At 34.6% G+C, this 25,593-nt stretch overlaps 1 protein-coding gene across 3 annotated transcripts in view; it reads left to right on the plus strand.

Moving 5' to 3' along the window:
• The window catches only part of Cntn6 (contactin 6), a 397,730-nt gene that overhangs the window by 279,923 nt on the left and 92,214 nt on the right, over nt 1-25,593 (plus strand). For all 3 annotated transcript variants that reach the window (NM_013225.2, XM_087656200.1, XM_087656201.1), the window contains 4 exon segments: nt 14,055-14,239; nt 18,848-18,984; nt 20,813-20,942; nt 22,616-22,766. In NM_013225.2, coding sequence (NP_037357.1) covers nt 14,055-14,239; nt 18,848-18,984; nt 20,813-20,942; nt 22,616-22,766 — 603 coding nt within the window.

Raw genomic sequence — 25,593 nt, forward strand, 5'->3', positions numbered from 1 at the left:
TTTGTGTGTGCCACCTGATATGATTATATTAAATATTTTCTACTTGATTAAAAACTTGAGGTTTCTCATATTCAGTCTGTAATAACTGGAGAGAAAATCTTGATCAGTTTTCAACACTGAAGTGTCATTAGGTTTTTCAACTCCATGCTATGCCAAGTTAGGCACTATATCCCAGAATAGTTGCTCAAAAGCAAATGGACTACATATTATTTTGTTGATTTTGTTTTATGTCTTTTTGATTTTAATTTTTCTGTTGGTTTTGTTAGGGGGATAGACAGAGAGAGAGAGAGAGAGAGAGAGAGAGAGAGAGAGAGAGAGAGAGGAGAGAAAAATTGAGGGAGTTTAGAGTAAAAGGATTATTAAAGACTAAGACTCTTTTCCTCTAATGGTTGCCTAATGCAATCTTGATATGAGTGTATGTGCCTAGTCTTATTGTAACTAATTATTGAATGTTCATATACATTTGAATCCTGCTCCTTTCTGAGGGGACATGGAGGGGAGGGAGTGGATCTGGGGGAGAGGTAATGTGTAGGAAAGGAACTAGGGAGTGGAGGGAGGAAAAACTGTGACTGTAATATAATATATGAGAGAAGAATAAAAAATTAAAACATTATGAACAAAGTATATTGTATGAGTACATTTAAATTAAAGAATGGTGGTTCTTGATTCATAAAATACATTTGTAACTATTTTGCTTTTATTCTATCAAAGATGTAGAAAAACTATGATTATTTATGTCTCCTGTTCTTTGTAGTTTCACCAGTGAGACAGTCTGTGTATGATGCTTTCCACTCTGGATAACTACTGATGATTAGTTTGTCCATCCTTTTCATTGTTATGATTCCTTACTTTGTCTAGTATCTTTAAGAGAATTTTGATAATTTCTACATATAAAGAAATGTGTCTACTTCACCTATGTATTTTCACAGTCAATGAACTTCCAAGTTTTAATATTTATTCTAAATCTTCTCTCATTGCTTTCCCTCACTGACGATTTAAAAGAACCATGCTTTACACTGAGCTTATTTCTTTGGCAGTGTCCTAGATTTTATTTCAAATATGTTCAGTTGAATCACTATAGTCTATTTTCACTCATTTTCATTCAACTATAGGTATGCTTATTAAGGAATTTAGTTTTAGTACAATCTAAAGGTTTAAGTATTCACTGTAAATTTTGTAGATTGTTTTCTTCAGAGTAGACTATGATAGCAAAACCTACCTTACTTCCTTCCTTCCTTCCTTCCTTCCTTCCTTCCTTCCTTCTTTCTTCTTTGAGACAAGGATCACATCATGTGCCAGATGCTACTTTGGAACTTACTATTTTTCTTAGATTCCTACTCCCTTGAATGTTGTGTTTATAGTCATATGTTCCACAACACTCCGAGACATGCTAAATCTTAGGATAGTCCATAAGGGATTTCCCCTGGATAACTAGATCTAATCAATAGCTTAATCTACTAATGGCTTCATAATTGATCATTTAAAAAGTAACTTTTAATCTTCTGAAGTAATTGTTGTCTCTGAGGCTTACTGCTGAGTAAGCTCATCCTTTCTAGTTCTTATTGAATTCTAGCTGGACAGTTCCATTCAACTGCTCTTACTCAAACTTTTCTCAGAGCTGACTGAATCAAACTGGCTCATCTCAGCTTCTGACTGAACTTTTCAGCTTGGCTTCAAATTAATTCTAATAATCTGTTATACTATTCTATCTCCTTCTTGTTCTCTGGCTTCCACTGCCTCTGCTGAACTTCACTGAACTTCATGAACTCAAAAACTTATTTAAGTCCAATATAAGTCCAAGACACTGTACTCACTTCACTGAACTCAACTCCTCCAAACTCAGCTGAACTCAACTGACTGAACAGATCTGACTGGCTAGAACTCAATGATCTACATGCTACTCTCTCTTGAGTGCTGGGATTAAAGGTGTATACCACCACAACAGGATTTAAGCTTTTCTTTATCTGAAATTTGGTCTATTCTAGACTGGCCTTGAACTCAAAAATCTTGTGACATCTATCTTCTGAGACCAAAGATGTATACTAAGGGCTCATCTATATTCCAGTCAGAGCAGCCATGTTGCTGGGTTATAAACTTTTTCTATAGGTCATAGAATTTAGGGGAATGATAAAATTGTAAATGGATAAGCCTGTTTGTAGGAAATATGTTTCTGAATGCATATCTTTGAAGGGTATATCTTTGTCCTGGATCTTTTATACTTCTTTATTTCGGATAGACTATAAGATGAGGAAACTCTGCTGTATACTCGTATTGTGATAATGATCTGTCTCACCTTAAGGTCAAGAACTAAAGCAAGATACTCAGAAAAAATATTTTCACCTGTAAACTGATTATCTCAGATATTTATCATAGCAACAAATATCTGAGTTATAGGAGAGCTCCATAAGACATGTATAACAATTGTCCAATGAAAAAAAGAGGGAAAACTTTAAGTAGAGAATAGCCTAAGGCCCCAAGCTAGGAAGTTGAAGGGTAGTCATCTTTATTTCTGATCTAGAACAAAAACACACTGGGAAAGGTATGCCTATAATATATTATAATGTAGTCATTTGTTAGAGAGGTTTTCAACATTGAAATGAGACCTCAATTTAGACCAGCTGAAGAAGAGACGGAATCTTGGCTAACTTTGATTTAAAACAAAACAAAAATGCCTCAGGAGCTTTATTTTTTGTAGTTATTGCAAAAAGTCAATTTAAACATTAGAGACAATGGGGTGTTCCTGTAGAGGTCCTCAGTCACTCTCAAGCTGTAGAATATTTCAGTTTCTATTGTGTTGTTTCCACTTTTACCATTGTGGAGAGTCATATACCAACTATTCTTACAGCTATATTTTGATCACATACATATTAAAATCCTCTGTTTTTAGATTGCAGTTACTGATAAAAGAAACATAAAACACTATATTTCCAGAAATATCTTGTCTCAACAATGATTGTAGGGAAATCATTCAAAGACCACAGGCCAATTCAATGAAGAACCTAGTTTTATTTTAAAGACATTCTCAATCTGACTTCAAACATGTCTTTCCTTTTTTTTCCCCAAAAATCATAAATTGGAATTTTTACAGTACTTTTTCAAAAATTAAACTAACTTAAAGGCTATAAAATTCATCCAAGAAGAATATATATACTTCTGGAAGTAAGTCTCTATTCTTTTTGTGCTGCGTTATGGCTGCCACTCTCAAAATTCCTGTTGTTCTTACACTGAAGTAATTGGCAGTTTCCAGAAATAAAAATTCCACATATATTTTGGACGTGATCTAAAAGAAAAGAACAAGTTACATTATCTTGTTCTTTTAAGAAAGTCATGAAGCTCATCCGCTAAGCCTTACTTAAATTTAAAATTACCGTGTCTAAAGCTAAACAAACATTTACCTTCTGGCCTTTGTACAAATAGGGTTCTGTTTATTGATTATGAAACACATTGAGTAAAGAACACCCTACTAAGCATATTTTGTTCTCTTTATTATGATTTTGCCAGGGGCCAGCACCAGTGGTCTTCTCTTTTTTAGGTTCTCCTTGATGCAGTAGAGGAGGAAGAGCACAGGCAGAGAATAAGACTTTTGTCTTAGAAGATATGGGGGCAAGAGTTTTATCTTACAAGATATTTAGGTTTGCTGTATAATAAAAATTTTACTTACCTAAGTCCAAGATACTTTGTTACTGTAGCTGACTTGACTTCTGTGTTCTGAGACCAGAAACTGCAAGTCTCATTTAGCACCTCATCCTAAAACAGCAGAGGATTATGTAAAGGATTAATTGCTAGAGCTTTTTCCCTTTTGTCCAGATGTCTCTTGCTTATCAGGCCAGGGAGAAGTTTGTGGCAATAAACTTCTATCGAACTACGAGAAGATAATCACTCTTGCAGAAGGAAAAAACTTTTACATAAGCAAATATGCATAACCTCACATAAATTCATATACAGATTCATGCATACATATTTATACATTTCCTTTGATTAGTTGGGCTCGTCTTGTATGCATTCTCATAATTACATACTTATACATACAACTATACTTACGTATGCATTTGCAGCAAAAGACCAAGCACCAGTGCAGAAAGAACTCACCCATTCTGGTAGACTTATCAGCTCCAATCTTTATTGCATAGAGAAAGAAAAAGCTTCTAACCATTTATTGCTAAATTAATTAAACCCAAATTTGTAAGTTGAAAGCTTTGTTCCTTTAAGTAAGACCAAGCTTGTCTTGTTATTAAGGAGAAAAACTGTCCCATGATAAAGAGAAGGCTGCCTGCTCCTTCTGCTCTCTCAGACGCTTCTTTTTTTCCCTTTTCTACTCTACATTCTGAATATTGCTCTCTTGTTTTTTATGTTACCTATAGTCTCTAAGTTATTCCATTTTGCATTCTCTTTCTAATCTTATTCTCCACTCTCCTGTGATGTCAGAATAATGCTCTCACTCTCAATGCCTTTTCTTCCAATGCTATGCCTTTACTTCTAAGTTCTTCCTGAGTTCATTGTGTCTAAAAAGTTCTTTTGTGTCCTGAATGAAAATTTATCCTCAGTTATGTCCTAAAAAGTTCTGTTCAGGTCTGTTCTGTGTACAAAGTTATCCTCATCCCAGTTCTATCTCTTCTCTTTTTCCTCAGCACTTATTCGTCTTTCAGAATACATGATCACATGATAAAAAGTTCAGCATAAATATACACATAAATTACATTCATAAATTGTAATAGAAGTTTACAACAAAAATGTTTACATGCATGTCCACTAGAAGTAATTATCTGACTAAACATTCATCATCTGTCATAGCTCCACAGGTTCAAGGATAGTTAAAAAACACAAGTAAGTTATTAGTGAAGTTTTATATAGATAAGACCCATCAATATTTTATCTTTTGTCCTAGCACCTATAATAAATCATTAGTACCCTTTTTATGACCTTTGGTTAATGGTTTTACAACCTTTTGGAATGTGCTCTGAGTAGTAGAAAGTCTGATTACTAGAAGGCAATTAGCTGGTGACACATTGGAGACTGGTAGAGTTCTCATTGCAGTTCTGACTACCTGAAAGGACCTAATAGCAGTCCCACTACAAAAGAGCTTAATTAATTCTGATACAATTTTAGAAATTCTTATTGGATCATCATTCAGAATTAAGAAGTTATCTATTTGTCTATATAGCATCAGTACAAGACACTTCATCTTCGTTGTTCTGAAGAGAACTGCTTAAAAGAATGGGCTAATACCTAGCGATTGTTATATATGCTTAATAATAACAGAAAAAGCATATTAAAAACAAGAATTTTTCCTAAAGTAATTTTTTCCTGGGCCTTGCTGAGAGGAGGAACTCATCATGGATTACAAAAGCAGACTCATCTCAGGAGGATAACCTGCTAACAATTAGCTTGTCCTATGATGGCTCTTGACATGGTTTAATTTCATTTTGCTATTGCATAGCTTTTTCAAGAGAAATACAGGCATGGTGTTTTAGTAATTAATGACTATGGAAAACTTGGTGTTCAATTTTATGTTCTAATTTACTGTGTAATTTGTATATGTGCTAACTCTCTATTCATCTATTTTTCTTCAAATGGTGACAAAAGTAGTTTTGTTTTTTTAAAGTATATTTGTTACAGTTTGCTAATACAAGACAGATAATATTTACAAAAAAATGTTACTTACAATATTCAAATAATTAAATACTAGTATACCAATTTATTTTCACCTTCTTTATATGAATGTTTATAATCAATTAATTGAGATAGAGTCAAAAATAAAGAGGGAACCCAAGCTCCTAGTAGCCTATAAAACACGACAATATTTCACTTCCTCTAGAGTAGCAGAGGTATGAATCTAGTGCTATTGTTAATCACTAATAAAACATGCACAGATTACTTTTATGCTAAATGTGGTATCATTTTCAGCTCCAACACATTTTAAAATGATGGAGAGGTTTATAATCTATACCTAAATTAATGCTGGCTTGCCTCAGATATAAATCTGTAGTGACTGAAATTATGGCTCAGTGTTAGTACTTAAAACACTGGCATCTCTTGCAAAGGACTTAAGATAAGTTCTCTGCTACCATATCCAGTGGTTTAACAACCACCTGTAATTCTTATTGCATAAGATTAGGCACTGTCTTCTGATTTTATAGGCACCTGCTGGCTTGCTTTCATCTCATATGCATAAGTAAACTCAGTCAAACAAACATACAAATAAACCTTTTATAAAGATCAGTGATGAAATTATTGACTGTAGACAACAGCTCCCTTTGATCCCTGTAAGTAATATAATCTTGGTAGTTAGTTCATTTTAGCTTTATTGTTTCAAATTTTATATTTAAAATTTTATTTACTGTTATTTTCTATTGTTCTTATAGCCTAATTCAATATTCTTATTCACAAATTGGAATCACAACTGAATGTGTGTGCAAGAGAACATGACATTCTTCTAGAAAAATTATGTAACTAAGTCATAAACATTTCTTCCATGTTATTTCTTTTATTTTCCCCCCAGAGATGGGGACTGAACCCAGGGCCTTGCATTTGCTAGGCAAGTGCTCTACCAATGAGCTAAATCCCCAACCCTCTTCCATGTTATTTCATTGCAAATTAAAGTGCCATTCTTCAAATACTCTTACTATTAACAAATACTTTGTGAATTTAAAATTTCAGTTACTGTGGTTTAATAATGCATCCATAACATCGCCTTCCCAATGAAACTGTGTTGGCCCCCTCAGACTACCATAACAAAATACTAGTCTACATGAATCATAATCTCTAGAAATATATTCCTCTACTTTCTGAGGGATAGGATGTTCAACAATGAGGCAGTGGGAAAATTCTGTGTCTGGTGAAAACCCATGCACTGCTTCATAGATAATCATTTGAAATGTGATCTTGCTCAGTGAAAGGCCATTAATCTCATTCATGTGGGGTCCATTCTCATGGTCAACTCAACTCTCCAATTTTAGAGAATGGAACCACAGAATGTAGAGGACACAAATATTTCACCAAAGCAACCACTGAGGAGTAAACACAATCATTACTGCATTTTAAACTCAAGATCTTTCCAGAATGGTCACATTGCTTTCTATAGATATTAGAAATTTAATGACATTATGTCTCCAAAGGAAATTCTTACATTCCAGGCCTTTTTCTGAATTTTTCAAGTTGAGGAAAGGAAAGCAGTTAGCTGAACAACTTTAAAATTTAACAAAAGCGTTCTTCAATGATCTTGCCTTGCCGCTTCACTGTCTGATTAAAAATGGTCACTGGCAGAGTTTTCTGAAATTAGGTTTAAGTTAAGAATAATCCCCAAAACAAGCATTTTAGGAAACTGGTTGTCTGTATGAGTTTCTACTTGAAACCTTGGGATGGCCTGGATTTGAGCTGTGGATAACTCAGTTTAAGAAATCCAGTAGAAATATAAGCTTTCTCAAATAGCACTAGTAATGAAAATTCTATTTATGGGCTAAAAGTATTGAATTGAAGCATAGTTCTTACTCGCATGTGGAAAGCTTTAATTTAACTTGAAATTCAGGTTAAACTAGGCCAGATGGTTAACAAATGCATTCTCTATCTTTGGATAAAATTAATAGGCTGCTCACTCTGAAAAAGCATAACTATGCGAGAGAATGGAATGGGAAGGCTTCGTTTCTGGCACTGCTTATTTAAGAAGCACAAACAGAATGAAGAAAAAGAAGGAAGAAAGGAAGGGCTTGCTTTTATATCTGTGGCATTTTAAAACTGTTAGGATTTACATTATAGGCAAATGGTTTATAAATTGGGAATGTAGAAAGAAAGGGCTTTAACAATGCTCATTGTGAAATACAAGGTGAAAAAGTTCTTATCTGGGATACAAGCAAACATTGGAAGACAAAATCACTTTTGCCTGATTTTCTTTAGTAATAATATTTACAAAGATTGAATTCTTTATAAAGTATGTAAAGAAACAGGGGGAAGTTTATAATTGAGAGAGAAATACAGATAGAATACTCATTGGTGTAGATAGAGTGATAAGTAACAGCATGATTACCTTGACTCCTTATAAATCAGTCTCACATTAATCTCCATATGAGGACCATTCAAATGTCCCTGTAGTGCCAGGATATTTTCAGGGAGAGTAAATCCTAAGTGTGTATTTTTTTTTACTTTGAAGATTTTAAATTGATTTTACTGTTTATGAAACCATTGTTGTTCTAAATTGTGTGGGTTTTTTGATATTCCACTCCTTCACCCTAAAGGCAACATTTGGCACCCTTATTTGGATGTTTTAAAAGTGTTAGAGATTTCCTTCATTGATCCATATACGACCCTTCATCCATATCATTTTATTGGTAGTTCAATGAGTCAGCAGATAAAAGTATTTTCTATGAAGCCTGGTGACCTGGGGAGTTAATCTTTAGCAACAACACGGTGAGAGAAAACACTCCTTCCAATCTCTATAGCTTCTTCCATACATACACATATGCACCTCTACACACCCCTACACACACCATTGTGTATCAAATAAAAAGTAATAATGCAAAAAATAACATTAGAGAAGTCTACTCTTATTAGATTAAAAGAGCCTCCAGTCTCCAGGGCTAGTATCATCAACATAATCAAACCAGGTAGAATCCTAAGGAATCGCTGAACCTTCATAAGAAAGGAAGAGTCATCTGTGCTTGTAATTGAAAGGGTGGCAACAGAAAAGGATTAGAGGGTGGATCACAATTAATTAGCCTCCACTGGAACTTCAACTCAAGGAAAATTGGCAGGTAATAATTTAGTATAAATTATCTGTCTAAACGTGAGTACCATTCTGAGCAGATAATTAGCATTGTTAGAAGCTTCCAGCTGAGGATTTAACTCAGATGACATATGGAAGCCCACCTGTCATGGTACCTGGTACATAGTAATTACTCAATTAATGATTATTATTAATATTACTTTTATTTCCTAGCTTTTTAAACACAGTGTTTCTTTTCTTCTTTGAGCAGTGTTGAATTTCTTTTCTATTTATAACAATAGTCTCTTGACATTGAAAGCGACTTTTAAAAAGGGTCTCCAATGGACAGCATGCCTTAACCTTAGTGAATCTGTGCACTTGTCAGGAAGGCTTGAATATGACCAAAGAGAATCAGGGTTACTGCTTGTTCTTTAAGTGGTGAGAAGCAGGAAATGTAGTTTGAGGGGTGTACATAGACCACTGCTACCATTTCATTAGTGGTGTAGAATGCTAAACTCAATTAATGGGAAATTTATAAATTATTTTTAATTGTCTCATCATATGGATCCTTAAACACACACACACACACACACACACACACACACACACACACTCACACACACAACTCAGTGAATGGGAAATTTATAAATTATTTTTAATTGTCTCATCATATGGATCCTTAAACACACACACACACACACACACACACACACTCACACACATACACACACACACGCGCGAACCCACCCCTAATACAAAGTTATTTTTGACATGACAAATCTAATATTCAATTATTTAATTGTATATTGATAGCTCAAATATATGACCTACTATGCATTAGATTGTTCATTTAAAACACCTGAATATTTGACATTTCACAATAAGACTACATATAACTGTTCACTACCATTCTGTGAATCCATTGAATTACAAAACCACTTGCTTCCACTCTACATCATATAAATAAGGTACAACGGTATTATGATCATTATTCTTTGAATGGGATGGTGTATTTTAGAGAAAATAACCAGATTAAAACTTTAAATATCACTGTTAACATGTTTTCAGTCTTCATGATTCTTCTTTAGTGTCGACACTTCATTTGAGATACTGTAAAATATATATTTTATTTAGCTTCTTGAAAAGGTTATAAGATAAAATGGAAACTTCATAAGAATTATTTTTCAATAATTAGTATTTTATATTTCTTCTCTGACTCTATATCCTGTAATATCAGTGCTATCCACGAGGAGCATGATGTCTTAAACAATCCAAATTTTTACATAGTACCTATAAAATCTTCTACATATATGGCCAAATGGTTTGTTATAATGATCATTTAAAAAATAAAGAATTTTTATTTTTGAGAGTTTTGCTGTCAAGATTATAAAATACCCAGACTATAATAAAATATGCACAAAGAATTGATAATATCATATAATGCAACCACACTGATGTTAAATGAAACCAAGTGTCCTTGAATTCAGGTTTTTAGATTCTATTTACTCTTTATTAAGAATAGCATGAAATTATCCCAAATGGGCCAAAGACAAGAAGGGAATGTATTAACAAACTCACATGTTTACAGAGTTTGGATTTTTGTTCTTTTGTAAGATTTGTGGGTTTGTTTATTTACATGCTTGTTTGTATGTTGGTCCATAAAGTGTGTGAAGACTTTAGATATTTTTCTTGAGTTTCAGCTTTGATTTTCATGAAGCGCTTGTCTATTTGTTTGTCCATTCTTAACTAGAAGCTTAAAGTTCCCTCTCCTAGTATGCAGCTTGAATTTTAGCCTTTAGAGGAAGGATAAGTTCTCTTGAATAGTGCTCCTAAAACGAAGTGCTGGTCTCAAGGATAATTCTCATTGGCTTGTCCTAATTCCCATGTGCTGTACACAAGCCCATGATGGTAATATCTGAATGGTGTTGTCTCTTATAAATTTATGTGCCTATTCAATTTGCTTCTAATAAATACAGAAGTGAGTTATGATGTACGTTAGTAGAGATGGATGAGGGACCTCCCACTCACTGGGAAAGTACCTAACAACTGTTTCATCTGTATCCTATTATTTTACTTTACAGTATTGACATTTTTTGAAACAAAACTTCCTTAAAATTTTGAGGCTATCTTTAAACTCAGATTGTATCCCAAGTAACCTTAAAGTCCTGATTCACCTACAACAGTCTGAATAACTGGGATACCAGGTGTGTGCCTCCTTGCTCAATTAGGACTGAGGTACTTTAAGAAAATAAGCAACTTCCTTTTAAAAGTAAGTAACCTGAAGTAACTAAAGAACTAATATTCCACTGAGATGTGAAATTCAAAATTTGGATTGTTTTATCCTTAGAATTGAGTTACTAAGAAATAATATCTTCTAATCCACGTGTGGTGCCACACACCTTTAATTCTAGCATCCTGGGAAGCACAGCCAGGCATATCTCTCTGAGTTTGCATAACAAGGTTCAATCTAGCCAGGAACAACCTGACTTAAAACCAGAAAACAGCACTAACAACAAAGCATAAACTATACTGCTAGTTTTAGAGCCTTTTCCATTATTTGATATTCTGAGAGATTTATTTTCCCAAATACAAGTAAAATTAGAAAAAAGTGTTGTTGTTCTTTTTTTTTGGTCTTTTTTTTTGTCTTTTTTTTATATATATAATCAGAAAAATTTCTTGATCTGCCCAGGCTCATACCAGCTCATGTTTCTTGCTCTTGCCTGAGCGAGTTTGGTATAATTTTGGTCCAGTAGAACAGTAAGTTCTGAAACTATATTTTCTGATGCATAGTTTTGCACTAAGGTTCCACTGCTCGCTTTTGACGTCATTTCTGCTTAATTTTACAGACTTCCATTTCTGTGTGAATGCAACATCTATATTAGAAGCACCACTCTGAGGCGTATTTAAGGACTCCTTGCCATCCGTGTTTTAAGTGAAGTAGCACGTGTTTAACATGGAAGGAGATTTTAACTCTTGACTCTTTTATGAGTTCTACTTTGAAAGGATAACTTTTCAAAAGTGACTATAACAGGACTTCCTAGGAACCACCCATAAGAACAGGAAGAACACAGGCAGAGAAGCAAGGAAGGAGGGCAGAATCATTACAGAATCAAGCAAAGTCCTAAATCTGCTTTAGCTCACTAAGTGAGGTCTGGAGAAAATGAAGTCATGTCCAGTCTCATCCTACAGCCACAGGTTAAGCTTCAGTGAAACTCTTCTTGGGGACATGGATGTATCTGGATTCTTTCAGCTTTCTGTACAGCTACAGTTGACTAAAGCAGTTTGACAGCAGTTGACAAGAAAGTGCTATAGATGTTCAGGCTGTTGTGATGGGATGCAGAGGATCTGTAGGGGCATAAATAGTAGAAGAAATGACTGTGAAGCACTGACTGACAGCTGATACTTTTGCCACACTGCACAAAACTGGAAAGAAAGCTGCATCTATAGAGTATGTTTCTTTTCTATTATCAAAGAACACTTATTAGTGAAAATCTAATGTAATCACTGAGTTCTTTGTCTTTGGAAACTCAGGATAGCTGGCATTGCTTAAGTTTATTATGTTTGATACCACACAGTAGGACCACTGAAAATAGGAACCTATTTTTTGATATAAGTACTCTCTTGTAATTAATAATACAAGTTATAAGTATCTGATCAGTGTGGAAAGGAGAAGTCAGTAGAGAGGAGCACAAATGATAATTTGTTTTATAACCACCCAAAGACAGCATGTATATATGCTGATCAGATATAGTTTGAAAGGTTTTAGACTTGAGAAATACCTTTAGCTCTAAACACATTTTACTGCAGAACTTCATTTTCGTTCATTAAGAGCCTGAGAAAATCAGTGATTAAGAAAAGCAGTTACCTGAGGCTAACTCTTGTATGGAATAAGCCAATTTACTAACATATCAAACTAAAGTTGTGGAAAGTGACATTTTAAAGGGATAAAAACTAAAATGCCATATTTTATCTAAAGTAAATTCAAATTATTACTGGAAACTTTATATTAATTTTGTGGAAAAGAAACAACTCAATCTTGGTTTTGGGGAAAGTTTTTTGACCACTATGTGTAAGTCTACACTAGTTTATCATGTAATTTGTCCTTGATATATATAACAGGCTAATCATACTGTTTAGCCTGTAAGAATTCCTAAGGCTTCTGCAGGTCAGTGACTATTTTCAAACCTTCTCTGGGCTCATTTTCATCATTTATCTGCTGCTCACTTCTACAAAACCTTATCTGTCAGCTACCCTGGTAATGATTGGATTGTTTACCAACATTATCCTTGGTGATGTAAAGACTCCTTACATCTTTGGCAAGACTGATAAATGAACTTTGCAAAAGGACTTACTAATATTATTGTCCATATAAAAGTGAAATACAACTAGAGTAGAGATATCTAGGTCATCTAAAAAGTTTATATGGGAAGGAGCAATTTAAATGTAGAGAAGGGATGCTGCATCAACACACTGGAGTTTCATTTTATAGACAATGAGTGCTGTTGAATCTTCTTCTTGTGCCTTTTTCTAGAGCTTTTTCTAGGTTTTCTTCTGCAGATGATGATATGTCTTCCTCTACTAGGAAATTCCAATGCATTGATTATTGTTTGGAATTTAACTTCATGTATTTTTCCTTACTTAAGCATATCCACATTAGACTTAAATATTAAATTCCTATAAGTGGAAAACTCTATTTATAAACATTTCCTAGCAAGACACAGCTATAATGTAAATCGATTATAAGTTACAATATTTAGAGGACATCTAGCCTTGGGTTCCAAATTTTTGCAGGTTTGTTTTATGTTACCTCATATCCTTAACAATCAAACTCACCTATCATGCATATTTAAGTAAAAAAATGCTAATTCACCAATAGAAGAGCATATTATTTTAAATTAGAATTTCTAAATATATAGATTCTGCCTTAGTCTTAATTTTTATATTCTCAAAGGAATTTTCCATGATCAACACATTACCATTGATCAAATCATATTACTGTTTTGGGCATCCTATTAACTTTCTTTCAGTTATTACAATTTACGAAGAGATTTATGTTTACACTCCATTTATAATATGCTTCTCTGTTAACCTATAAGCAATATGGGGATAGATAACATGTCTATACTCTTACTAATACATTCTCTAAGCATAGCACAATGCTTTGTCAATGGGAAGCAAGGGAGGAGATATAATATAGATGGCTGAATGAGTGAATGGCGAATGATTGTGTGATCTGAAAACTAATCACATTGTAATAGATTGGATTGTTTTCCTGAGAGTTACTTTTATGGTTTCTTTTAATTTACCCTGATGTCATAACAAAAACCATCGTCTATTCTAATGAAGTGTAACTGTTTAGTCCAGTCCCTGATATTAGTTGGAGGCGGTTGGATGGAAGCCCGATGCCAGGGAAAGTCAAGTACAGCAACTCCCAAGCTACCCTTGAAATCCCCAAGTTTCAACAAGAGGATGAAGGCTTCTATGAATGCGTTGCAGGTAACCTTCGAGGAAGAAACCTTGCAAAGGGTCAACTCATTTTCTATGGTGAGTAAATAGAATTATATATATATATATATATATATATATATATTTTACTATGGTTCAAAGCAAATATAAGACATTAACATACTATGGATGTGTATCATGAGAGAAATTGGAAAGCCCCATTTCCAGTTAGATGCTTAGTTTAATAATTAACAAATAGGGATGATTGTCTTTAAAATATAGGTTTGAAGTTGGTGTCTTAGTAGACTGAAGTGCTTACAAGTATTAGGACCTGAATTCAAATCACCATCAACTTCATAAAAAGATGGACATACCATAGTATCTTTAAGGAGATACTATGGATACCGTAGTACCTTTAAGGAGAGTTTATCAGTCTAGCCAGTTGGCAACCTCCACTTTCTGAGAGAATTGAGAATTGTCATTTAAAAAACTAATGTAGATCAGGCACCCCCTCAACATATATATACACACATGCACACACATATATACATATATACACACTCATAAGCACAATACATGGCATTGCTTATTATAGTTGACTAGAGAATGTTAATCATTTCATATTAACCACGTTAAAGTTTATCATACAAGTTATTCATTATTAAAATAAATTTCCTAGAGAATATTCACGAGTAGCCTATGGTATTCTTAATTCATATTCTGAATAGGATTTTCAAACAAAATGGAAAAGTAAATAGAAAAATAGACCGAATGTTGGTTTGTATTATTTACTTCCATTTATTATTATTTGTCTGTCCATATGGAGAAGACAGAAAAATCAGTTCATTGCCTCTTAATACACCTTTACCGCAGCTTCTAGAATGTCATTTGAACTAGATACTTTGTGTTATACATAATGAATGTATATGTTATCTTTAAATATTATCTTTAGGTCTTGGTTCACCCAGACCAAAATAAGTAAATCCTTGAAATTTTTTATTATTATTTTTATATCTTAGCGTATTTTTTTGTGCACCACTCTCATGCATGGTGAGCCAGCGTGTTGTGCATGCATACATAGGATACTAGAAAAGGGTGTCCTGGGGCTGGGGATTTAGCTCAGTGGTAGAGCGCTTACCTAGGAAGCGCAAGGCCCTGGGTTCGATCCCCAGCTCCGAAAAAAAAAAGAACCAAAAAAAAAAAAAAAAAGAAAAGAAAAGGGTGTCCTTCAGGTGCTGTGACTCAACCATAGGTCTTCTAGAAGAGCAGCCAATGCTTTGATATGCTAAACAATCTTTGAAGCACCAAAAAATCATTTTAAAATTATATTAAACCTATAAAATATATAAAGGAAATATTAAGATGTCTGGAGATTCTAATATCTAGAACACCTAAACTGCACTGTTTGTGGCCAAATATTTTTCTATATATCTTGATTCTGTCCCAGATAATATTATTAAAAATAATGGTTGGGTAATTTGAAAGTTTATTATAATTATCTCACAATGGTATTGACTGGATATCCAGTGAAGAGGATATATGTACCTTTGGATATATTAATTTCCATTTTATTTAGAATTTCCAATTTTAACCTGAAGTGAAAGTTACTTCTTATAAATAGTCTATAATGTCCCTTTTATTATTGTTGTACAATTTTATTGATGCTTGCAAAGGAAAGTAATTTGTTCTTTTTTCAATAGTACCACTTCTTAAAAGACAGCCTTTGTCAGCTGGCATCTTTGGTGATGTGTTAGTAAGGAACAACTGTAAGTTTTTCCATACTAAGTATTATGTTTCAGCTCAGTTTTAATAAAAATATTTCATATTTTTCCATATAGTAGAAAAACAACCACTAAGTAATGGATCAAAATATAATTAGCTAAAACTATGTACAAGAGTTACATTACATGAACTTTTAATATAAATTCATAATTCCAAGAGTAATCATAGGCATAAGTAATTTTCAGTGATGGTATAGTTTAGAGATCTCAGATTAGTTGAGCAAGATCTCGAAGATACTGATAGTCAAATTGAAGGTCAAAACCTTGAAGAATCATCTAATCTTGGACTCTCTCTATTCTACCATAGTTTTCAAACACAACTTTCCAAGTCATCTTACCAGAGCTAGTCAGTTTTTCAATGATTATGAACATTCCTTTTAGAATAACAAAAAAAGAAAAAAAACCTTGATGGATTAGATAAATATTATTCATCATAGTCATGAATTAATTTACATGTCACAATGTGAAGAGAAGTTATCTTAGGTCATAGTCAAATAATACCCAAAGGAAATCAAGAAAGACCATTTATTTAAGCTAAGCTTAAGTTACAACTCAGGAATGGTGACATTGCATATCCCTCTATACTTTATGGTTTTACCCCTAAAATTAACCTTTCAAGTATTGCTATTACAGAAATTATAATGCACTTATAGGAGTTAGTGTAGGAGAAAAGTATCTAACACTCAAACTCACATGGTAAATCCAAATAATTAAATTCTTTCCTATATATCTTACATACCCAAACACTTAAGACTTTTCTCATTGGAATGCTAAGAATACAATTAATATACACATTAAGTAAATGATTAAGAAATGTTGCAATTATTACCTTAAAAACACTTGTGTATTTATTCTGTATGTATGTTGTATTTTAGGCTCCAGGGAAAGTTTAGATTTACGGGTATGTATTGCTGTTGCTAAAGACATTATTTCATTTTCTAGAACCTGCATCTGGCATGTCACAACAATAAATCTGCAGCTCCAGCTCCATGGGTATCTGACTCCTCTGGCCTCTTCAAAACATGCACATCCCGCAAAACAGACATACCCATAGACACATAAGCATGCACAAACTCACACACAAGTACACACATGTGCATATGCATATTCATAGGAATATATATTATATTTAAAATAAAAATAAATCATTTAAATTTATATAAAACTTTATAAGCCATACAGTATTTTTCTCAGGTCAAATATTTATTGTAACAATTTTTAATAATCATTTGCAAATTATTTGACTAGTATCACATAGAAAGAAGTTTGAGTTTTGCCAGTGCATGGAGTTCTCATAAACCTTGGTATGATTTATTTCTCAAGGCCTCAGGAGGGATGTTCTAAAATTGGAAATCGAGCTGATTTCCACCGGAGATAATCATAGGCTAAGTCTCACCACCCAGGGATACCATGATTCCTTCTATTTGGTGTCCGGTTCCCTATAGAGCTTTAATGGGGGCATGTATCACAGTAAGAAAAAGTCTGGAAATCAGATACACGGCGTGTATGGTACATAGTATTTCAACTCCACACAGCCACTTATTTGGTGTAGTAAGTGAAGCATAACATGTCACAGGACTTGGCTGCAATTGTCTACTATCAGGTGCATGCTAAGTATTCTTTCATAGTCAGTTTTATTTATATTCATTTTTCAACAGACTATTCAATACCACTGCATCTTTTGACAGGATAGGCAGAAGTTTATTATTGTATAACTGGTAGGCAGGAATCAAGGAATACATGCCTTCCCGCAACTCTTAGTTTTCCCTAGGTATATAGCTCAGGAAGATTCATTAGAAATTTATTTAAAACAAGAAAATCCTTGTTGTTGACAGTCAACCCCTATCATTGACTGTATTTCTGTCCTACCTTAAAAATCTTACCCTCAAACTTCTCAATTATACTTGTACTCACCGAAAATACTTCCCATAATTTGGCTTCTAACTTCTTAAAATACCATCTCGAAGTGGTTTTTGAGTGATTCTAAAAAACCAAAGTCGTAAGAACCTGTAGCACCAAGAGTTACAGGCATTTGTGAGATCTTGATGTGGGAGCCCCGGATCCTAAATCAATTAAGGGCAGCAGTGTAACACATCTAGCTAGCTCTATTCCAAAACAGGTCCTCTGCTTTCTACAAGTGTATATTGACAGAACTAAACAAAGGAGAGATGAGATCAATAACTGTACAGGTTCCAAGTACAATGGGGAATGGATATTTATGTAATCCATTTAAATAATTTGAATATGGTGTGGTGTGGTAACTAATTCCATTACACTAGTTGCTTTATATTTGCAACTATGAAGAACTTCCGTCTATCAGAATAAGAATTTGGTAAACTTCCATTTTTAGGTTTGAAGTTAAATATTTCCTTCTCCTACAACTCCCAAATCTTCATACCTTTTCAAGAGCTAACAGAATATTGGACTATCCAATAAGGAATGGAGGCTCACATTTATGTGCGTCAAGATATTGGGCTGAATTTATTCTAATTTAAAAACAATTACTTTTTGTGAGCCTTAAACTTGTATATTTAAAGAAAATTTGCCCTCAAAGCGTTTGGATTTAGTGTCTCCTTCTCAATTGACATATGTACTGTTATTTAGCATGGCAATATTCTTTAGCTGTCTCCTGTATTTTGACCTTTACTCAGAATTTACAAGTTGTTGCACAGGTGCAGCCAAATGACAGACAGCAACCTTTAACTCGAGCCAAATATGTGGTGATAATTGTGATGGTTGCCCCTAATAGACTCCTACAGTCCCCCTCCCCTACTACCACAAATATTATACTGGAAGTTCACCTGGGCCCAGTTAATCTCCTAATCACTAAGAACTTGGAACACATTGTATTACCTTGATTGAGTTGCCAATAAGATATCCTTGATCTGTTTTTATTTTTTTTTATTTTTTATTTTTTTGCAAATAGCTCCTCCAGAATGGGAACAGAAAATCCAAAATACATACCTTTCTATCTATGACAGCTTGTTTTGGGAATGCAAAGCTAGTGGAAACCCAAATCCTTCGTACACGTGGCTAAAGAATGGTGAACGTCTCAACACAGAAGTAAGGACCCAGATGTTAGAAACCCCATGTTAATAACAGTTGTTCTCAGTAATAGCTTGTGCCTATGGAGTGTTCACTGTGCTCCAGGAAAGAATTTTTTCTCTTTTTAATCTTTAAAGAAACTAGAAGGAAAAGTTGGCTGGGATAGAAAATGTGGACATAGTCACGCTAATAGTGATAAATCCACCCACATTTAGGTGTGGCCATTGGCACATGTTCAGGAAGCATTAATTGGATTTAGTGGGGAAAAGGGGGGGGAGAAAAGGAATGGAAGGAGAAGGAAAGAAATAAACAGACAGAGAGACAGACAGAGACAGAGAGAAGAAAGAGCACATTAAATTGCGAGGTGATATTTGAGATTGGATATAGAAGGAGTGGGAGTGAGAAGCTAGAGGTGGGTCTAATCAAGAAACACTATAGAAAGAATAAAGTCCTCAAGGAAACAAATTAAATATTGTAAACACTAGTACATTCAAAAATTACATCATTGTCAAAGCTAAATTTGATGTGTTCTACTGTGAGTCAGATTGCATATTCTGCCTCTTTCTGAGCATTGCTTTGTCCTCAAGATAATGTAGGAGAGAGAGGGGGATATAGTTACTATTCCTTCAAATACATTGAAAGAATGTATTTCAGAGAGGCTGCGACATTTGTCCAACAGAATGCAGATCCTACTAAAGGTAAAATTAGTTTTCAGAACAATACCTGTGGGTGGATCCAAATGAAGAGCATTTAGAGGAGTGAAAATATTTCCCAAGGTTACAGACCAGTGAGTAGAAGACGTAGCCTACTAACCTGTCTATTAGGAGGATGCAGAGTCTGAGTCCTCACCACTGCACTGCTTCTAGGAAACACAATAACTATCCCTGCTCCATAAGGAAGGTATGAGGCTTTGAATGTCTACAGGTCCAATGCAAACATGCTTCCTCTTATGCCTATCCCATGAGGAAATTTTCCCCTAGCAAATTCTCCAGATAATTGTATTAATGTTGCCTTTTATTTTCCACATGTAGCCATAGACAGAGTCATAAAAATATCTTTTATTTGAAAGCTAAAAACAGTGTATTTTTTTGTATATCTTTTTGTGTGTGTTTGGTTTTGTGGAACTTTCTCCTGGGATGCCTTTTGTGTGGGTTCTCTTTTTCTTTGTTTCTGTTAACCAACTTATACCTTAGAGAATGGTACTGGATACATTGAAATGTTTAGTTTAAGCTGGATTCATAATATTAACTACTTTACTGTGTGCACTCAAAATTGTGTTTTGTTGTCCTAAGTGGGTCTTTGTAGGAGACAGGAGACGCTAGCTGCTGAGTCAGGCTGTCTTAGAGGTTACCAAACTGAAGGCCGCTGCGTCCCTAACTTAGAATTCAAGGACACATTTAAAGCTGTCACAGTCCAGAATGGTAGAATATCTTATTTTATTCTGAATTATTTTGAATATCATAGAACGGACAATTGCCTCTATTCCTTAAAATGAAGGCCAGTTTCTACTGAAACGAGTTAACTAAAGTTAACTTTGATAATCACAACCCCAAATGGCAAATCATTGTTTATATGTTTGTACATGTAAATCTAAATTACTGAAAATTAATAAATGGAACAGTATTAAATCTCTCAGTCTGAATTATAAATAAATTACATATATATACATATATATATATATAAACTTAGGAAACAACTCAGGATTTTGAATTAAAGGGTTTTAGTTCTCGGTGATAGGCACAAATGTTGCTTATTAACATGTTGTTATGGAGTTTATTTAACAATGAAGCACCTTTTTATTTATATTAATATAACAACACCTTTTGCCTGGCGATTCTTCTATTAGGAGAGAATTCAGACTGAAAATGGGACTCTTATCATCACCATGCTGAACGTGTCAGACTCTGGGATCTACCAGTGTGCTGCAGAAAACAAATATCAGACAATTTATGCAAATGCAGAATTGAGAGTTTTAGGTGAGTCATTCATTATAAGCACAAAAGTTTTGAAATATCACTTTTATAAGAGGTGACTTATATATCACCTGAACCTGATTTTTCCCTGTGAAATAGAAATTTCTTTCCTTTAAAGTGATGAGAAATATTTCTTGTGCCTTTTTACCAAAAACATTTTTGACATAAGATGTTTTAGTAATTTTTCCAATTTGGCAATGCATTAATACCTATTAGATATTTCCAATTCAAAAGAGATACACCCAGCTTACTAGATTCTACTGGGTGGTCTTGTAGTACAAACTCATAGAACCCAATGAAAATATTTTAGCTACAAATATAAGCATGAGAAATAATTTCAACCTCAGAGACATAAGAATGGAAATGACAGTTTTTAGAGACCAAGACATGGTGATCTACTTTATCTTCTAAGATGTGCACTGGATGTCAAGTAGGACATTGCACCTAAGCACTTACCCTGAAAACCCTTCCTGGAAGATCTGTTGATGTGTGCATTCAATATGGCTTCTTGTGGCTGTGGATATCAAGTCCATATTCAAGGCAAGAGTGAAGTGAGATGATATCTTGCTCTACCTGCCTCTGTGATTAAATAGAATAATTCCTTAAGCTTCCATAGCAAACTCTCTTCACTTACTTACTAGGATTCTTGTCACATTGCCATAAAAACACTGAGAAAAGCTTGGAACAAGGAGAATAGTGCCTTACGGTAGAAAGTACTAAGTTTGGAACAGAGAGAAATTGGCACCTCATGAAATTCAAGCAAAGGTGTCTGCTTCAGTAAATGAGTCTCAGGCATCTTTACCTATGTGTTGATTAGTGATAGGAAGGATGGAGGAAAGACGACAAATGAAGATAGAGAGCAAATGTCAGCTTTTGAATGTCAAGCATTTGCTCAACCACTACCATCCCACTGAATGTTTATTATATAGCAGGCTCAAATGAGGGTTATCCTTACCTTTGCTGAACTTACACTTTAACTGAGAAAACAGCTGAATGTAAAAGGTGGCTATGTCTATGGTCAAAACTGAACGGTTGATATCCAAACACAAGGCAAGCCAAATAGAACCTTAATTGAGGATACCGTTTCAATCTGATATCACAAAAGAAAGTTGCACAGGTCAAATGAAGGCAGAGAAGCAATTCCTGAAAAAGCCAAGAAGTCAGACAACCTGACAAACATGAAAACTTAAGTTCACTCACGCTTTAGAAATTGAAATTAGATACACACATCCACCTTTCAGGAACATGCGTTTAGGTGCTTCTCAGGTTCTTCTTTTATTCTTGCTTCAGGAATATATCCAACTTGGAAGGAACACAACCAAGATTGACAAATGTAAAGATTTTAAAATTCACCTACCTGATCTACTTCTGTAGAAGACAATATAGTTTCCTCCCTTAAATTTTCTAAAAGACATTGTGCAGAGTGACAAAGTTCTTCTGATTTGCTTCACTGACATAAATTACGTATAATCTATGTATATTTATATATTTGTGAGTGTATTGGTGTGTGTGTGTGTGTGTGTGTGTGTGTGTGTGTGTGTATTTAAACTAGTCTTAAAACAATTTGAGCATACTGGAACTAATTTTTTAACAGAAATTCAGTATATTGGTTTAAAGTTATGTTACTTAATGTTAATTGAGTGATTTAACAATTCAATTTTTAATCTTGATTTTAGCCTCAGCTCCAGATTTCTCAAAAAATCCCATTAAAAAAATTTCAGTTGTTCAAGTTGGTGGTGACATTTCAATCGAATGCAAACCAAACGCTTTCCCCAAAGCATCTATTTCCTGGAAAAGAGGAACGGAGAACCTGAAGCAAAGTAAAAGGTAAACCACCTTATTTTATATATATATACATTATTTTATTTTATATTCTGCCATCTTCTAAACCCAGCTTCTTTCTTCCATAATAAACTTCCTGTGGGGTACCCCAAGATACCAACAGTTTTCACATCCTATACATACACAAGTAGCTATAAAGCTAAAAAACAAAAAAACCTGTTTGTATAATTCGACTGCAATCTTTTTATTGCACACACTTATTATAGAGGTATATTTTTAAACCCCTTTAAGACCTTTCTCTATATTCAGTTTCCTGACCCAGCCTGCTGAGAAACCACTGAGAACATTACACAAAGGCAGGAGACGCTCATATGCACACACCTGGTACTGTGGTTTTTAAATAGTCACACAGGTGTTCACCCCATGACAAAATGAATTCACCACATGAAAAAAAAAAGTGTAGCGGTTCCTGTAGAGAAGCAAGTGAGCTTTCTTTGCAGAATGGATGTAGTTGAGAAATCTGAAGTCAGCACTTGAATGTTTTCTAAGACATGGCAGCAGATTATTATTTTTAGCAGTTATTTTTTTGTCTACATATAATACATTATAATACAAATAATACACTCTACTTTGTTCTATATATTCTTATGTGCCCTTTCGTATGAAACAGACAGCCTGGCCACAGTTGGCTGCTCTATTTGAAAGGTCCTTAAGTATGACTGAGCCTTTCTGTTATGAATGAACCATTGTGCATATATGAGTTCATTGAGCTTTTCAACATCACAGTAAGCAAAGATCTTCATCTGGCAAGGCAGGACACATGAGGAAAAAAGTAAAGTGCAATATGCTTGACCTAAACACGGACAAGGATGTAAGGTTGACAAATACCACAAGGATTATTTGGGGCAGGGTGTATATAGGAGGTCACTGTAAGAATTAAAGACTGAGTTGTCTTACCAACTCAGGTACATATGGGGCAGAAAGGGTGAGTGAGGTCAAATAATTTCCTTTGCTGTCCACTGTTGGCTGTTGTTAGGAGCTAACAGTGAGGACCAAGTTAAGGAACATGAGGTAGTGCGTGAAACTCATTGCTGAATGGCTTTCACTTAGGACCTCACAGGACAGGGAAGACAAAAAGCAGAAAACGAACACAGGTCTGAAAAGTAGATTACTGTACTTAAGAGAATTGTCACAGTTCAACTAAAATAGAGGAGCTTTTACCCAATGGGTTGGCCATGGCTAGCAGACAATTTGCAGTTTCAAAGAAAAGAATCTGAAAGACTGGGATATGAGCTGTCACTACACATGAACAGTTACAGCTTGATTTCGGTCCTATGGATACTAGTAAAAATGTCTGAAGCTAGGGAAATGAAATTCTCTAAGCTGGATGTAAGAACCTGTATTGGATGTTAGTAGTCCTCATATTGCTTTTGTGGTCAATGAAAAGAGAATAAAAGAGAAACGATAACAAGTATCAGAGATTGGCACTGGTCTGTCTGACTTTCATGGTTCTGTCTGCTGTCTAGAGCCATCTACAAATATCAGATGAAAAGGAAGTGTCCTAGCGCCTTCTTCCATACTTCAGTCTTGCCTTTGTGAAATGTTTTTTAATATTTCTGGATCAAAGCCTTTCTAGCATAGACATTCCCTTGAATTTTGAATGGATGAGTCAGAATTGAAGAATGGGTCGGATATTAGTGTCTCAGAGAGAGGCTTTACTTAGGGACGAGTCTCAAGACAAAGAGACATGTGCTTAGAACAAGAGGACAGAAAGGTGAATGGAACCTGCTGCAAAAGCCCAGGCTAGCCCTCTGGGCGCCTTCTGGGAGGGTGCTGCAGCTGCTCGTTGCAGAGTTGCAGTGTCCTTTTATACCTAAAATTGAGTCAAACTCTAAACACAATGACATGGAAGGACACTGCAGATATCACCTGCTCTCATACAGCATTGTAGTTCTGTGGATTTGGGTACACAGATTAATTATCTCAGTCGTAATGGATAAAGTGCTTCTAAAGTTTGAACCTGTAGATCAGGAAGAGATGGCAGTGACCTTCCATGACTTTAAAATACCAAGGTGTGTGAGGAAACAGAAGCTCACCAGAGAAAATGAAAAAGATGGAGATGGTGGTGAAATAAACCCCCAAAGCATAAGGAACACTACATTTTCAACCATTTCATTGTTGCTTATCTTTCACTTGCCCCAGATAAAATCAGTCTCAGCCTTGTAGCAGTTACTAATGGCCATATCAGATTCAAGCTCTCCTGACTGTGATGAAAGGAACAGTCCCTGTGGCCTCTTAACCTACAAAGAGCCTTCCTAATAACAACTTCTGCTAGTTCAACGATTTTATTACACATTTAAACAATAAAAAGCAAACAAATTAAGTTCTGGATGTGCATTCTTAAAAAAAAATGAAGAAATAATTGAGCCCTAGCAGGATGTAGTAATTACAGGCGTCTGTGTCTACCTGGGATGATGAATACTGAAGTAATTTATAAAGGGCATGGAGCTGGCTCCATGCGACATCATATCTCTGCAGGCTTGCTGCCCTGTCCCCTCATCTATTGCCTCTGACCTCACTGGTTTCATTAAGAGTGTGACTTCATGCTGCTTATTGGAAAATACAGCATCATGTTGCCATTTGTGTTAGCTTAATGGTGTTTCTGTGGTCTTGTCATAGAGATTTCCTAACAAGTTGAAGGTTAAATAAAGTGTATAGGAGGAGAAAAAAGAAAGAGTAGGGTAGAAGAAGAGAGAGAAAGGTGAAGGAAATAAATTGGAAGAGAAGGGACAATTAGGATTAGTTGATTTTACTCTTTTCTTGTATATTAAGGGAGTTGATTTATTATCCTGCAATGTTTTATTATGAGCAC

The sequence above is a fragment of the Rattus norvegicus genome, chromosome 4, assembly GCF_021556685.1.
Source record: "Rattus norvegicus strain SHRSP/BbbUtx chromosome 4, alternate assembly SHRSP_T2T, whole genome shotgun sequence".
Lineage (NCBI taxonomy): Eukaryota > Metazoa > Chordata > Mammalia > Rodentia > Muridae > Rattus > Rattus norvegicus.